The 12,137-nt window shown below is 32.5% G+C and overlaps 1 protein-coding gene across 36 annotated transcripts in view; it reads left to right on the forward strand.

The window, feature by feature from the left end:
• The window catches only part of PHF20L1 (PHD finger protein 20 like 1), a 74,270-nt gene that overhangs the window by 36,442 nt on the left and 25,691 nt on the right, over positions 1-12,137 (forward strand). For all 36 annotated transcript variants that reach the window (XR_012416646.1, XR_012416647.1, XR_012416648.1 and 33 more), the window contains 3 exons: positions 2,743-2,995; positions 4,994-5,182; positions 5,445-5,651. Coding sequence is in view for 22 of the 36 variants with exons in the window: in XM_073999495.1 (XP_073855596.1) it covers positions 2,743-2,995; positions 4,994-5,182; positions 5,445-5,651 (649 nt within the window). In the remaining 14 variants the exon portion in view is untranslated. The remainder of the gene's footprint in view (positions 1-2,742; positions 2,996-4,993; positions 5,183-5,444; positions 5,652-12,137) is intronic.

The raw sequence follows: 12,137 nt of genomic DNA on the forward strand, positions 1-12,137 counted from the left end.
CTAATAAAGAAGTCTTTAAAATGAGTATCTTTTGCTCTCCTCTAGATGCGTTTTAAAAGCTATTCCAAATTTAATTGATATTGTATTGAGTTTTTCAGGGTTATTTTAGGCCTGATTTGATAACAATGCGTTGTTTTGGTGCCTCCATTAATGTTGTATTAAATCAATGGGTCTTTTAAATTGATTAATATGTCATTGAATCATACCTTCTGATTTTCTGTGATCATCAAACGGTTAAGTCTTTGCCGTTATTGTCAATATATCAACCAAATTTTAAATAACTTTTTTTACTGTGTATTACTATATTCAACGTCCCAGATATAACAATATTTTGTATTTTCACCACTGTTTATGGTATTCTCAGAATGCGATAAATCAGGGACTTGGGTAATAAAATGTTTCTGGAAAATTCATTACAATGTCAATCTTTGATTATGCACAATCCTGCTGAGGTGAATGTGATTGTGAAAAGTACTTATTAAATGTGGAAGTTAGTGTAGAGGGCAGTACCTATCTTAGAGAAAAGTACAGAAAACCACGTTTTGAATTTGAATTTAAAAAAGAAAGAAAGGAAAATGGTGTAACTCGGCTGTTTCTATTTTCATAATTAAAAAATTTTGAGAGTCCTTGCCAGTTTTGTAACAAAGAGACCAACAATCATTAATGAAAACTTTGTAAATTATTTTAGATTTTAAGGAACACCACGCCATTCCCTCATTTTCTATTTGTCATTCAGGTTGACTTCAATGTGAAAATGTTTTGTAACCAAACACTTATTTTTATCCTATGTGTTAGCCTCGCTTCATAGTTAAAAAGCCGAGTTATAAAGCTTTTAATTATATCTCAATTGGTATCAGCAATAGACCTAAAGGAGAGGTATTGATTGTTACTAACCTCTGTTTCCTAATGAGTTGAAGTAATGTCACTCATGACATCGACTGATAACAGGCCTGTAGTCAAAACTTACTGTGCTAATGGACTTATTTATATTTTTAAAAAATTCAAACTCTGTGGTCTTGAACCCCAATTCTCAGCTTATTAATTATAGATTATTGTATTAGGGATATTTCATGTTATATTTACTTTTGGATAAAACTTGCATTAGATGCATAATAACTCAGTAAGTTTTAAAAACAATGTTAATTTTTCCTTGTTTAGAAGTTAAGCACCTTATCAAGGTATTAAGTTTTAAAATCTTGTTTTATAACTTTGTAACTTGAGAGTAATGGATGCTGTAGTGATGTCTTTCACATATGTGAAGATGAACAATAAAATTGTTTATTTACAAGTAATGGCTCTAATTACTTTTCTGGCAACACCTTTTATGATAAGGTTAGGAATACTATCCATTTGTGAAGTACCTTTTCAAATAATTAATCTGCACTTATACACATTTATAATGAGTAAATCCAATCAGAGAAATGATGACAACTGAATGAATGGGACACTTGACACCAGGCCTTTTATATGGTATGTCCAACATGCTGTCTGTAGAGCATTCAAGGTGCCCTACTTAATACCAAATACGCACTTTTCTTCCCCAGCAAAATTTGACTTGTGTCTCAGTGGGAACAGAATTATTTATTTATTTATTTAGTCCCCAGAAAATGATCTTTCATACTCCAGAGAACTGCAGACAGTAGACCTGATAGTTATTCTCCACAAGATACGAAAGTAAAAAGATTTCTTGGGGACAAGCACGTTGTTTATGGTGCTAGCAATTTGACTGTTTATAAAGGCCTATGGTAGAATCGATTTTCAAAAAATGCATATTATATATTTTGCTCTCAGATAAGTGTATCAGAAAGAGATAGAGGTATTGCAGCACCATAGATTACAAATTCATCCAATGTAGCTATTTTCTCTTGTTTTGAAAAATGGACACATTCACACATATTTTAACATATGTAGGAAATTTTACAGCCAAATGAATAAAAATATTCTTTTATGAAAGAACTGACAAAGTTCTAATTTTTTTTTAAAAGTATCAGTTGGCAGGAAGAAGGTAAAAACTCTCATCTAAGAATGCGACGTATTTTGTTTTTAAATCCAATGTTTTTAACTTACACTTTATCTCTTTGGTTTTTTTTTGTTGTTGTTGCTTGTTTTGTATTGTTTTTTAGTCTTTTAACTCTATATTGCTGGTGGCTCTGATTTCATGATGCATTGTGCTTATGAAACTCTAGCTTTCAGCGCTAAAATGAGTTAAAGATAATGTTTTGTTAATTTGGTCATTGTTTTCCTGTTCAGATCTTTCTTTAAAGGGAAACTGTCTACTTAGACCTTCACATTCAACTTAATAAAAGAAATGATTTTATAAGAAAACATCTAAAGTCAAAAGCTTAAATTAAGTATTCCTCTAATCCTTTAAAACATGAAGATGCTGTTTATTTTTCGAATTATTGTCATTGGCAATTATGGTTCCTAAAGGGGTATATTTCTATTTAATACTGAAAATATTTGTCCAGTAAGATAACATTTTATATTCTGAAAATATTACAAATAATATATTTTAAAAAATGAATTTAGACTGAAAGTTGACAGCATCCCTTTAAAGACAGCCTATTCAACTTTTAGTTAATAATTTGTGGGGTTCTTTTTGGTTTTTCATTTGTAATAGAAATGTTATATGTTGCTTAACAATGTTTCTGGATACTAAAGTTGCTTAACAGTCAAAATAGAATACAAGAACAAAAATGAAGAAGCCAAAATAAAAATATCAATTTTTTATTATTTATTCAGGCGATTTCACCTAAACCTCAAAGTCAGAAAAAAAATGAAGCTGACATTAGCAGTTCTGCCAACACTCAGAAACCTGCACTGTTATCCTCAACTTTGTCTTCAGGGAAGGCTCGCAGCAAGAAATGCAAACATGAATCTGGAGATTCTTCTGGGTGTATAAAACCCCCTAAATCACCACTTTCCCCAGAATTAATACAAGTCGAGGATTTGACGCTTGTATCTCAGCTTTCTTCTTCAGTGATAAATAAAACTAGTGAGCACAGATTTTTAAAAACTAGTTATTTGTCCTATAAGATACATTAAAAACAGTTTGATTGTAGTTATATTGTATTTTTATGAAGTTGCTTTTTAAAAACTCAGGTGGATATGATAGGGAAGGCTTGAAACTATTCCAGGGGCAAAAACCATAGACATTTCTTACTGATTTATTGCTTAGAGACTACTGCTGGTTGAGAATCCTTACCATTTAATAACACAGATTCCACTGTAGTTTGACTCTCCTCAACTAATAATCTGAGCATACTGAGAGGCCTGATTCATTACAAAAAAAAGAGAAAGTTATAAAAAGACCCAGCATAGCTATTTTTACTTAAGACTATTCCTGTAGATTTTTTTTGTCCTCACTTGTCTATAACTTCCCTCTGCAATACATTTTATTCATTCTTATAATATTTGTAGTCTAGACTTCAGTTTAATCTTTTTAATGAAAGAAAAATGCCTCTGTGATTATATTTTTTAACGATTTTACTGTTTCAGTACTACTAATTTTTCAAGAATTAGCGCAGTCTTTTTCAAAATCACCTTTCACATGGGTATATCTATCTATCTCCCTATATATCTATATATATAAATAATACAAGATTTGTGTTGACCCTGAGTTTCTCATATTAGTTTAGTATTCTAAGTTGGAGACACGAATAACAGTTATTTGAAGTCAGTAGGTAAATGATGCTTTTTTTTGCTCTTTATGCGACAAATGAAATACATGATCAGTTGAGTGAATATGACACGTTTCCTCATGAACTATTCCATATTGTGCCTTCCAGAATAATCAAAGATGTTCGCATTCAGAAGACTTTTATCAGACATATTAACCTCTTTTCCTTCAGTTGCCATATTTTCTACTGAATCATTTTTTCATTTTGATCTGGTTTTGCTTTTTTGTTTTGTTCTTTGTAATAGGTGGAAAGAATGGGAACATAATTCAGTTGTTTTCCTAATAAGCTTCATTTCATTATGACATCATGAAATAGTGTCAGTAGTCACTAGAATGTCATATGACATTAACAAACATTTTATTTTGGAAATTATATCTTGGTATTATAACCACAATATGGCAGTTAAATTTTACTCTTTTATATTTTTTAGTTATCAACATGTCTTTTTTGTTTTCATTGTAAAATTACTCTTAAATACCCAAACATCAGTCTCTTTAGACTGTTCTTATTTCCTCTTTCTAAATTAACATGAATATATTGGCATATATAATCTTGCCTATTCTAGTCAAATGTTTATATGCCATGTAGAGAGACGATATCTAAAAGTGTAAAAGACATTTCCAAATATTTATATTATATTGCTAGAAGGTGCCTAAATTACTTACCAAGTTGTTTAAAAAACCCAAGTACACAATGTCATAATCTTAAATATCCTCATTATTTGCTCACAATAAGTACACAAAGTTATTTTTGTTCAATTTTTTTTTAATGAATCAGGCCCAGACATGTTTATAAAACTCCATTTGGGGGGATGATGATGGGATAAAATTATTTACATTAGTGTAAAGTAAATCACTAACTCTATAATGTTATATCATCTGTGTCCCTGCCTTTTTTTCCCTTAGAGTTGCTCGATTTGCATTGTAGCAAAAGGAATATATATATATATATATTTTTCCTTATCTTTTGCTGTAAAGAGACTATTTTCCCGAAGGAAAAATGGCAATTTACACAACGATCTGCAATTAGAGAAATTAACTGTAGTCTGTCAGTTGGAGCTACTTGAAATTAATGTTCCATTTTATTTTCTCAGTTCTAGTAGAGTGTAGATTTTAGAATTTTTGATTGACTCATTTTGAATGAGGTCACGATTTTCGCCTTTGATTACCTTTGAAACATGCCATTCCTTGTGGATATCTTGTAACAACATCAGAGGGAAGAATATGAATCATTTTTTCCCATTTATCTCCTTAAATATTATAAGATGCTCCTGGTATGTATCTGCTTCGTGAACATTGAAGATCTTTTTCTAGGTCCTCCACAGCCTGTGAATCCCCCTAGACCTTTCAAGCATAGTGAGCGGAGAAGAAGATCTCAGCGTTTAGCCACCTTACCCATGCCTGATGATTCTGTAGAAAAGGTTTCTTCTCCCTCTCCAGCCACTGATGGGAAAGTTTTCTCCATCAGTTCTCAAAATCAGCAAGAATCTTCAGTACCAGAGGGTAATGTATATTGATTTCCTATAGAACCAAACATAAAAGAAGATAAAGAAAAAACTAAGAGATAAAGATTATTAAAATATTAAGACATTTCTGCTCTTATATCTTCTGGAGTTATAAGCACTTCACTTATTCTACAAATATTTATTGAGTGCCTTCTTTGTGCCAGGCACTGTTTAAATTATGTAACACTTTAATTCACAGTGATAGTAACTGAGCCATTTTATCTGTGTTAATATTATATTACACTCTTTATTTTGTGTAGTGCCTGATGTTGCACATTTGCCACTTGAGAAGCTGGGACCCTGTCTCCCTCTTGACTTAAGTCGTGGTTCAGAAGTTACAGCACCAGTAGCCTCAGATTCCTCTTACCATAATGAATGTCCCAGAGCAGAAAAAGAGGATACACAGATGCTTCCAAATTCTTCTTCCAAAGCAATAGCTGATGGAAGAGGAGCTCCAGCAGCAGCAGGTAAAAGAAAAAAAATAAAGGCTCTTTTAAGTAGATGAGTAGCTAGGCTTGCAGTTATTAGGTATCAACATTTTGAGGTTTAACTACGTTATTTTGATTCCTATATAATTCCTTTTCATAAATACTTTAACATTTATAGGAGAGTTTCTTCTCTGTTTTAAAGGTCTTTTGTGTGATCTTGTTACAATCATATGCCCTGGACATACGTACTTCTTACATTGTTACTTGATCTATTTCCTTCTCCCTGCTTCTTCTTTATATATCCTTATTTTTACTAAATATAAATTATTAGAGCCAAGTGTAATTACAGGAATTCTTACTTTTAAAGCCAGGGAGTACTTAATGGGATCAGTACTTCGGTTTAAGGATTTTAACAGAATTTAATATTGAAGAAACACTGAACTATATGCCTGTGTCTTAAATATAATTCCATATTTTGGGGCAGATTCCTCCAAATTGAATCAAATTTGCTATAAAGTTATTTGAGGAGTACAATATGTAAAATCAGCCATCCTTAATAACAAATTTTTTGCATGATTTTATGATATTTATTGTAGTTCGAAAGCATTTGGATGTGTATTTTGCCAAGCTGATATTTTAAATCTAACAGTATATCGATTCATGTTTCCCTTATGTGGGTGCATTGTTTTATTTAGAAGTTTTTAAAAATTATAACCTGATCCAGAATACACATAATAAAAAAAGGCCAATACTATCTTACAGATGCACTTCTGGTAAATTACTGTTTGGAATTAGATGTTTGAAAGAAGTCTGAATTTAGTTTGTTGTGAGTTGGAGAAAAACGTAAAGCAGTTTGTTGATGCGTTACCAAGGGTGTTGGTGATCGTTGTGTTTACAGGCGTCTTCCCTGAAACCACTTTATCCATTTTTTGGATGAAGCATAAAATGAAACTTACTCTTTTCTGGTGATGGTATGTGTTGAAATAAAATGATTGAAGTAACTTAAGAGACATATACTTGTTTTTATTACTTTTTGTATAAAGGTCGAAGTTACTTTGTACATGATAATTCTTTATCATGTTTAAAAAAATAAAATACCCAAGTCTGAATATTTGTAGATTTTGAAACATTTCCTGTAGTTTCTCAAATCAGATCTATTGTCGTTTGACTCTTGGTCTTTCCTTAACTGATTTTTCTTTTCCACTTTTCCACAAGATTTCTGAGTTATCATTGACCCATTGAGATACTTTTTTGGTAAAGGTCTTATTCAGTTCTTTTACGATCTGGCATTTGTTACTGTACTGAATATATGAAAAACATGTTAAAGTTGTAAGGTTGTATATCCATTGGGAAAATTATTTTCAGATGTACATGTGAAAATATTTACATTTTTCTTTAAAAGTATTCTAATAATAGTAACAGTATTGAAATATAGATCAATATAAGTAACTGTGTAATAACTAAGAGTCTTACATTAACAGATTGTATATCCTAAAATATCAAAATATCAATGTAGTGATTGTGCATGAAAGTCCTTGACTTAGATGATTTTGCTTCTAACCAGATTATTAACTTCCTCTTTTCAGAATTTTTAGCATATTTGTGGCACTATGGCTGACTACCTTAGAGGAAGGCACACAAATATTCTTTCCCTTTTTAAATATTAGCAGTAACTATTGGAAAAGTAAAATAAGTAAGATCGTTTTCTGGGAAAGTAAAAGGTAGAGAGGAGTTTAGCTATAATTTGAATTTGTGGAAGAGTAAGGATTTTCTGGGTGTAATGAGCTTAATAGTACAGTAGCTGTCAACTTTAATTGCTTATAGCAAGGAAATGCATAGTTTTAATCGTTAATTACTGAAGGTTTATTAGAGGATTGAACACAGTATTTGAATAGAGGGAGGTGAAATTCTAATTTGTTTCTGTGACCTCTTAATTTTTAGTTTTTGAGGAAAGTAGTAGAATTTAGGTCATGTTCTAACTGAACACCTTTTGATTACAATCTTGTGCCCCTGTCCCACTTGCATTGAAATTCTCAGTGGTCTCTATGTTTTTCTCCTTAACCTTTTTGTTATTTACCCTCTCTTGACCATTTTGCTGTATTTTTTATGCTTCTGTCTGTTCCCCAAGTCCTCTTAGATTTAGAGTCAAAGTACCAGGTTTTTATGTTTTTATTTCTTTGATACATATATACATATATGCACACACACATACATACACACACGTATGTTTGGTTGGTATCCATATTAATTATAAAAGAAAATTTTGTTACTGTTGAATTTTAAAACTGATAATTGAAAACATGCTTTACAGTTTGTCAGAGACATTTTCTGAGTTATTTTTGTCAAATGGAAACTCTTGGGGAGTTTAGAATGATGAGGGTGTTAGTTGCTAACTGTGAGATTGTTCGACATGGTTAGGTTTTTACTTTTGGGGGAGCAAGATAAATTCACACTGCTGAGTTTAGCAGTTGATGCTAAAGGATTGATGAGATTTGCAAATAGTCCAATTATTTTATACTACTGTTCTTAATTGTTTTCCAGTAGAGATAATGAACTTGGAATATTCTCTCTCTGTTCTTCTAGTGCGGTGGATGCCCACATGACTAGCTACTGTTAAGAATGCTATTGCTGCCTACATTACCAAACAAGTAATTGGTATCTTTGTAAAAATTGATGCCTTTGTTTTTATTTTACTATCAGGATTCTTTCTCACAGAGCCAGCCAATTTTAGATAAGGATACAGCCTCAGGAAATCTTAATTCTGTTAGTATCTGGGAGGATACAGTAAATCAAGTTTTTTGAAAAGTGGTCTTTTGAAAAATAAACTCGTGGTTCAGGTTCTCACAGGCACCTTGGGCCAACAGTTATCTGTTGCCCCTTGTCACACAATTCTCTTTAGGTAGGAAACACAGTGTGAACAGATACGGAATCTGCCCTCCAGAAACTTAGAGTCTAGAAGGGACACAAAGCTAGTAACTGAAATACAAATATTTAAAGCATGATATAAGTGCCTGAAGAGGTGTAAAGTACTCTTGGGTGTAAAGGAAGAAAAGATTGCCCCAAGAGGCCTCTGGTAGAGCCTCTTAAAAACCCTGTAGAGACAAACCGTCTGCCTTCTCTTCTTGCTTCCTTGAAACTCAGTTTTTCATCTATATGATGAGATGATAGTAGATGATGTCTGTGGTCACTTTTGACTCTACAGTCTTGATGTTTTACTTACCATTAATTAGGCATTTGATAGTCTATGTTTATTCAAAAAAAAGATTGTGATATATAATAGGATTATTTTCAGCTTAAAAACGTCAAAAAAAAAAGTCAATTTAAGATAGCTTTAGAGATGATAACTTTTATTGTTTGTAACCACTGTGAAGACAAAATTGGGATTAGTAGGTTGTATGAATATAATTTTGAGCCATTTTAGTTACTCTTGTATTAAAAGAAATACCTTTAGTAACACATCTTTTTTTTTTTTTTTTTTTTTTTTTTAGCAAATTACTAAATAAATATCAAGGAGCATTTACCTGTTTTATTGCAGCATGTCTCAGTTAGCGTGGATAGGAATGTTGGCTTGACGTGGCCATGCAGAGTGTACCTTTATGTAACGTCAGGATGTCCATGAGCAGGTGCCCTCAGTTTTCGGGTAGCATTCGATGAAATGCATTAGGCTTTGCTTCAGTGTCATTCAAAGTCATCTTAGTTTTTGAATGAAATGTAGATATAAGTAAATACATGTGTATGGGTTTATCATCATAGATAAGATAGTTGGACTCTTCTTAGTGAATCTTCTGTAGAGTGTTCATGAATTATATTATGGATTGGTTAATATAATACATTTTATCACCAGTGAAAAACAGAAGTAGGTCTTGGGATTGGTCTAAGTTGGTATGGCAAAATAGCATATTGTCAGTTCTACCTAGTCTGCCTGTGGCGGGTTTTGAAATGGCCTTCATTTTTATTCCAACATCTCACGTCAACTTTACATTTACTATTTAAAAGTCTTTTTGTTTTAAATTGTTTTTCAATTTATTTTCCAGATTTGTTCAAAACAAAACTACAATTGGAGACTCTGTTGCCTCCACCCTCATACCAAATGTTCATGGCTTCTACAGAGCCTGGGGTTTCCATGGAGAGTCTCAGGGATTGCCTCTCTTTTTAGCCACAAGAATCTGTAATGTTTAGCATACCAGAAGAGGCTTGAGAAATCACTCTACATTACTAGTTTTTGAGTTGTATGCAAGCAGGCATGGTTCAGAGATCTGCCTCTCTGACTTTAACTAGAGTAGCTCCATTTGTGTTTTGGTTTTTGTTGTTGCATTTTGCATTCAGCTGCCAGATAATATATATCTATATCTATATCTATGTATCTATATATATTTTTAATATATCTATATATATATATTTTTAATATATCTATATATATATATTTTTAAATGTTCTGTTGCTGAAATTTAGTTTAAAAATTACTATTCTGGCCGGGCGTGGTGGCTCACGCCTGTAATCCCAGCACTTTGGGAGGCCGAGGTGGGCGGATCACAAGGTCAGGAGATCGAGACCATGGTGAAACCCCGTCTCTACTAAAAATAGAAAAAATTAGCCGGGCGCAGGGGCGGGCGCCTGTAGTCCCAGCTACTCGGGAGGCTGAGGCAGGAGAATGGCGTGAACCCGGGAGGCGGAGCTTGCAGTGAGCCGAGATTGCGCCACTGCACTCCAGCCTGGGCGACAGAGCGAGACTCCGTCTCAAAAAAAAAAAAAAAAAAAAAATTACTATTCTACAAACTAATGTTCTGATACTTTGGTTACCAAATTCTGGCACGTGGTAAAATAAGGACGAGATAGTGAACTTCTTGTAAAACTAATCTTATTTTTCTTGTTGACTTCTGGAATGGTCTGTTTTGTTTTCCTATTTGTGTGTAAGTATTTTTTAAAATCCTACTGTTGCATATACGAATATTTATTTTAATATCCTTACTTGAGTAAAACATTGACAACCCTTTATGAGTCCCCCAGTTTTACTTTTGAAATTTTGTCATTTATGAAATCGAATGGTTTGGAAACCACTAGAACATGTAAAAACTAAATCTAGAACTCACTCTCTGGACCCCACTCTGGGATTGGTTGCATCTCTTCTGCTGTGTTAATCTCTGTGTTTCTGGTGCGGTGGTTCATAACTGTTTTATTTGTCTGTCAAGTACCTAAGGGGTGCACACATTCCAGTCAGTAAAAGTAGCCTAGTAAGGCAGTTCCTTTAATCTTACTCCCTGTCCCCACTCCAGGAGATTCTAAACATCATTGCTCCACCTTTTCCCTAGAGATCCAGTGCTCCAGAGATGTAGGAGCCTAAGAGGCAATCATCACTGTTAGCAATATATCTGAATATATCTGCACTACCACTGAGGATTTGGAAAGCACATTCCTCATGGTTTGCATTGTAAATGCTTTACTGTTTTCAAGGAAATTGCATAAAATTTATAAAGTTCTAATAGTGCAACAAGTAGTAAACAGAAGTAATGCATTTGTTCAGCAGTCTTGCTAATAAGAAAATTTAATTGTATTTCTCTTTGCTGTGATATCCCTTTCATTTTTTCTGTCATAACAAATGGAGATTATCGGTGTTCTTATTTAGGTTTAAACTTGCTAGAGCCTTATTGGCACTTGATTTGAGTGGTATTTTTATATTTTTGTTATGTTTAAATGATAGAAAATATTTGAAGTAAGATGAGTGAAATATCAGCTTTTTTGATACTGTTGTAGAATGATCTTAAAAAATTGGTAAATGGTGACATTAAAGCATAATTTAGTAGACTAAAATTGTATTTTAAATGCACTGTAGTATTTTTCTTAGATTAACACTAGCCACAAATAGATATTAGCATTGGGAATGGTTGAATATGAATTGATTAAATGTACCTGTGTCAGCTGCACAGTAATTAAAAGGGCAATATTGGTTTAAAAATGAATTTTAGACTGTTATTACCTATGTTTTATTGGAATATTTATTGAGATTGAATATTTTAATGTATAAGTATGTCTTTGTATTTTACATTTATATATAGAACAAAAATGGTTTGCAGAACAGTTTTATTTTGACTATTATCATTACCTAACAGTGCATTCATGATGTAGTTCAAAGGTACAAGTTTGTTTTAGGCACAAGAGCTTAAATATTAGTTTTAAAAATATATACAGATTGTTGAAAACCAGTATACTTTAATATGGAGTTTAATATTTCATTTTGATAATCCAGATAGCATTCATATCATAACTGTCACAGAAGTAGAAATGATGCCTGGAACTATTACTCAGATGAATTTCAGTATCTTTTGGATTGCCAAAGGCTATGGTGCTAGAGTAGACCTTTACTGATGGCCTAGTACAGTTAACTTTTTCTTTATGGTTAGACTCATATTTATGCTATTTCTGGAAATAGTGTAGTCTCAAATTATTACCCTACCACAAAAGAGAAAATGAAAAAAATTACATATTTACCCATCTTGGGACTACACATCTTACATATTTTGACTCACA

This window comes from Macaca fascicularis, chromosome 8 (genome assembly GCF_037993035.2).
Source record: "Macaca fascicularis isolate 582-1 chromosome 8, T2T-MFA8v1.1".
Taxonomy (NCBI): Eukaryota; Metazoa; Chordata; class Mammalia; order Primates; family Cercopithecidae; genus Macaca; species Macaca fascicularis.